The 5,393-nt window shown below is 37.3% G+C and overlaps 1 protein-coding gene across 1 annotated transcript; it reads right to left on the reverse strand.

The window, feature by feature from the left end:
- Positions 1-2,920: 2,920 nt before the first annotated feature.
- LOC103955342 lies at positions 2,921-4,857 on the reverse strand. Its single transcript, XM_009367219.3, has 2 exons — positions 4,085-4,857; positions 2,921-3,300 (listed from the first exon to the last, which is right to left on the reverse strand). Exons 1-2 carry the CDS (start codon positions 4,605-4,607, stop codon positions 3,035-3,037), a joined length of 789 nt encoding a protein of 262 aa, XP_009365494.2. The 5' UTR covers positions 4,608-4,857; the 3' UTR covers positions 2,921-3,034.
- Positions 4,858-5,393: the final 536 nt, after the last annotated feature.

The raw sequence follows: 5,393 nt of genomic DNA on the forward strand, positions 1-5,393 counted from the left end.
AGTGAGACTGATTAACACCTTCTGAACTAATCTCTCATTTGACAGAATTTCACCAAACGTCTTCATTTGATTTATCAAATCATTTAAACGAGTAAGATACCCAGTCAAGGATTCATCATCACGCATTCTAGTGTATTCAAACTCTCGTCTAAGGTTCTGGAGTTTCACAGATCTTACCTGATCCCCACCGTGATATTCGCCATATAACAGATCCCATGCCATTTTTGCTGAGTCTGCGTTTGCGATTCGAGGGAAAATCTGGTCAGAGACTGCGTTTTGAATGATTCCGAGAGCTTTTGCATCTTTCATGAAGATTGCAGCCATTTTCTCATCATCGTCAGCATCAACATCTGTATCTTCATCAGTCTTAGCTTTCTTCTTCTTCGAATCAGAAACCGGAATCCCATTTTCCACCAGATTCCACAGTCCATATGACTTGAAAATTGTAACCATTTTGATTCTCCAGAACTCGTAGTTCTCACCGGAGAAGATCGGGGTCCTCACTTCAGCACTCCCAGATCCAGCCATCGTGAGCTTGTGTGAATCCAGAAACACGTAGTTCTTAGATTACAGATAAGCTCCGGCAAACTTCACCGAGTCCAGAAACGGTGATGTTTGAGCTCACAGAAAACACGCCCAGATCTAATCGAAACAAGGCTCTGAGGCCATGTTAGTGTTACTTTGGTTTCGCTGGGTTTAATTTCCAGAAGGCTGAACAGAAGCAAGAACAAAAGACAGAGGAAGCTGAACCGAAAAAGTTTTTCTTTCTGTTCTCTCTTGCAAAAGTATTGCAGAGGAATAATCTTTGTACAGCACACACAATGCGCACTCACACTGCTTTACATTTAATTGATGGCCTTAGCTTTAGGACCACACAAAAACACTACTTTTAATCTTAGTCACTCATCAACCTAATTACATGGATCAAATACCACATGGCACTCATGGCCTTACATCATTTAACCTTACACTTGGCAGATATGCTCAAGTGAATACACACATTAAAACTCACCTTATTTCTAATACTTAATCAGCTATAGACTTATAATTCAACAATTTGTAACTCAAATTTTGTATAGTTCATATATCATAAGTATACTTTCTCAAACAACTTTCACAAGTCTCCTTTTAATATTGGTCAATCAATAACAACAAAAAGGTCGAGTATCAAAAGTTTTCCATTTCTGACATGTTAACTGTTAGAAAATCACTAGATCCTAAAAGTTTAAGTTGTCATAAAATGGATCAACAATGTATATCAAACTTACACCACTTCCTTTCTCAGTTGCATGCCAATTCTGCACGTGGCGTGGCAAAGCAATAGGGTAAGAGACATGTTCACTAGATTGTAAAAATTTAAGTTGTCGTAAAATGGGTCAATAATGTGTATCAAACTTACACCATTTCCCTTCTTACTTGCATGTCAATTCTGCACGTGGAGAGGCAGACCAATAGGTAAGAGGCACAAACATATAAGTGCAGTGCCGTACCACCCTATACATTGCAAAGAAACAAAGAAATTGCAAACATGAATTGAGCTCATGACCGACCTCTTGCAAAGAAGGCTCTGATACTACGTTAGGCAACTAGACTTAAAAAACTAAGCCGTTAAAGATAAACCAACAATATATTTCAAGCTGACAACGTTCTCTTCCTCACTTGCATACTAAACCTGCACGTGGAGAGTCATACCAATAGGGGAAGAAAGACAAGCATATGGGTGCAGCACCCACCATACACTGGCAAGACTAACAAACAAGTTGAAAACAAAAATCGAACTCTTGACTACTTGCAAAGAAGACTTTGATAATATATTAAACAACCACAAAATGTCAACATTTTAGAGTCAAGTTACTCTGATACCAAGGGTTAGGTCAGAGTCTTGTTCACAATTGGAACGATCGAGTTGGGGGAATGACTCTGATACCATGTCAGGATTTTAGAGTTACGTTTGCAACCCACTATTAATAACACCGATATTCTTCTAGCTTTAAAACATACACATGCCGACATATATTAAGTTTTATCACTAAAGCCTTAATATTATTAGTAGTGGTAACATTCATTTATAAATAATAATCATTTTATCAAATTTCCGATGATTGTATTCTTGAACACTAAACTCTTAAAACTTAACCTATCAGAGAAAGGGCCAACAGTGTGTACTAAGCTTACAATCACAATGTCCACATTCTAGTAAATTAGGTGCACGCTCTTAATTGGTTCTCAACCTAAACAGAATTGACAGCACTTGGAAGGGAGAGAGAGAGAGAGAGAGGGAGAGAGAGAGAGTCTTCACTTGCAATTGCAAATGCCAAAGTTTGGAGCCTAGTAGGAAGCCCTCTCTGTCCTAATCTCATCCCTAATTCCTAGTTCCTAGACAAGTACTTGGATCCTTTCTTGTTAACACGTGGATCCCTAGGCTATTGTTTTAGATCCAAGGATGTTAAGCACCACCACAGGCCAAAAAAGGAAGATAAGACACCAATGAGGTTGTGGTCCTCTGTATTGAAAAATTATAGAGAGAAGGAATAACCCCTGAGCCTTAATTGGGGACCACATATGGGACCCATCATTTATGCATCTGACCTGAGCATTGTCGCTCCTCTGTTATTCTTTTGCTGGATTGATCTTGTGTGAAGCAATTTGTATCCTTAATTTTGATTAAGCATGAGTTAGGATCCATATTTCATACTCTTGAAGAATGTAAAATCCCACGTCGGAAATATGATAAAATAAAATATAATATAATGCTGAATTGTGAAGGTGAGTAAGTTGGAAATAGTGTCACCATCGATGTTGATTAGTAGTCTCTTATGCAATAATTCAAATGAGGCGAAAGGAAGAGGGAGGTTCAAACTTTCACCTCAGCGTAGGATTAACGTTTTTAACCACCAGAGCTACAAACATAACCATATAATCGTACCAAATTATTCATAAATTATAATTTTGTTCCATGGAACTTCAGACTTTGGCCATCATATTCATAAACATCAGTGATCACTAAACTTTAGTTTACTTCTAATTATAATAATTACAATTTTCTGGCCTGTTTCTTTTTCGGTTTCACAAGCTGTGAATCTCTAGAAACATTCTTAGGGGCCTGCAGTGTCTTCTTGCAGCTCATGATTCGTAAGCTCTGCCTTAATATGTCAATCTCTCTTTCCTTCTTAAAATGGTCATGCTCCATTGAAGCTATTTTGGATTTTAGAGAGGCAATCATTTCTTCCTTGGCTTTGAGCTCTCTCTTTAGCTCTTCCACACTGTCTTCTTCCTCTGCCTTCCAATACAGCCTATTTCCTGCAGTAAATACCAAATGTCCATTATAAATGATATATAGGCTCTTTATCCGAAAGGATTTTCATTTTTTGGTAAAAATTGAGGCTAGTTGTAGGGCTCATTCCACATCGAATTTCAACTATTGGAACCATCTATTTTGTAAGTCTCGATTCATAGATCATCCTTACAAAAATTCATTTCAATCCGAAACCATTTGCCTATTTAATTATCACATTGGAGTTTCAATGTTTCTTAGTAAACAAAGAGTTCGTCAATTTTTTTGAACTCAATTAGATGTCTCAAATATTTCTGATTGGGCTAATATTATAGTTTGGATCATTAAAGTACAACATTTTTCATAAATATATTTATCTATCTATGAATTAAAAGCACATTAGTGAAGAATTATTAAGATTATAATAAGTTCAGAGTTTGATTCTTTCAAATGTAACTGAAAACATATATTTGTAAAGAGGATTTGATTTAGTTATGTACACCTAAGAATCAAGCAATCTTGTAGCTAATTATAATGATGAAAAATTCAGTTTTTTTTATGATTCATTTTTCTTGTGATGAGAAGAAAAATAATCAATGACTTCAGACGAAGGAAAAGCCTTATAATATAACTACGAAAATCGCCATCATAATTTCTTAGATACAACTGTTTTGTTCCAAAAAATGAAGTTGAGTGTCGCTGGAACAAATTGTGATCGAAAAATTGCTATCATTTTTCTGTAAGTGCTAATTATAAAGTTTCCAGCTGAGAGAGAGAGAGAGAGAGAGAGAGAGAGAGAGAGAGAGTTACCAGAATGTGTCCTCTGAATGAGATCATCAAGCTCCACCTTAATAGCCAGATAAAGTTGCTTCCACTTTTCCACAGTCTCATCCCTCCTTGCTCTTTCCTCCTTCATTTGCTCAGCCAAGAAAACACTCCCCAACAACACTTCCCACTCTTTACCATTATTCTCCCCACCACCACCACCAACTCCACGACCATCACCACCACTGCCGCCGCCAACACTACTCTTATTATTATTCCCACCTCCGACCACCATAACCCCACCACCACAGTCCTCCATTCCCCTAATCCTCTCCTCCTTCTCCTCCACCACCTTCCTCAGCATCTTCACTTCCTCCCTCATCTTCTTCTTCTCTTGCTTCCACTCAGCCTCCTTGAATGCAAACACCATCATGTCCCTCTCATATGCTGCACTCTCCTTCTTCCTCTCACACACCATCTCACTCATCTCCTCTTGAATACTCCTCACCTTTTCTCTCAACCCTTTCTCACTTAAATTACCCTTCTTCTTGCTCAGAAACCCGCCCATCTACCAGTGATTTTCACACTCCTGCTTTCTTTTTCAGAGAGGACCCTTTCTGACATCGATTTTATCCAAGGGAGGGGGTTGTTTCAGAGGCTTCTCCTCTTGCTCTTCCACTTAATGAGAGCTGTGGTCTATTTTTATAAAGGGACTTGCTAGTTAGGTGCGCACTCACTCTCACACAACGTTAATAATGTTTGATGGAAGAAGCATCAACGAGCCAATGAATGAGGCTCGTGAAGAAGACTAGTGTCTTGTATGCTACATTATTTGATGATTTTTACACAGATATGGGACACACATGATCTGTATGCAAATATAATTGGATTATTCTCAAAGTCACATGCAATTTTCTTATTTAGGAGCGTGGGTTCTTTATTTCAAAATCTATTATTGTTTGGTCAATATTTTGCCAGCTACTTTTAAGTCAGCATAAGCCCCTAGTACCGTTCAGATAGCATCTATATACAGTTTGCATTAGTACCATTTGGTTCAAAAACTTATTTTTTGTTTGGAAACTATTTGGTTCAAAAACTTAATGCAAATTATTGTGTGCATTGAAATACAGCCACCTGATATAGCATTTCGCTTCTGTTTTAACACGTGTTTTAAGTGCTATTTCTCTACAACAAATCATGTAAAATTAATATTAGTATATCACAATTTTATCTCCACAATTTATTAAATAAAATAAACCAAATAAGATAAAATACTTATCTTTTGTAGGTAGAGAACACTCTTCGTTGATCCTTGATTAGAACAACTATGTAGGTTGAGGTGTGTAATCATTGT

The sequence above is a fragment of a genome, unplaced genomic scaffold (genome assembly GCF_019419815.1).
Source record: "Pyrus x bretschneideri cultivar Hongxiangsu unplaced genomic scaffold, Pyrus_bretschneideri_v1 Contig36, whole genome shotgun sequence".
Lineage (NCBI taxonomy): Eukaryota > Viridiplantae > Streptophyta > Magnoliopsida > Rosales > Rosaceae > Pyrus > Pyrus x bretschneideri.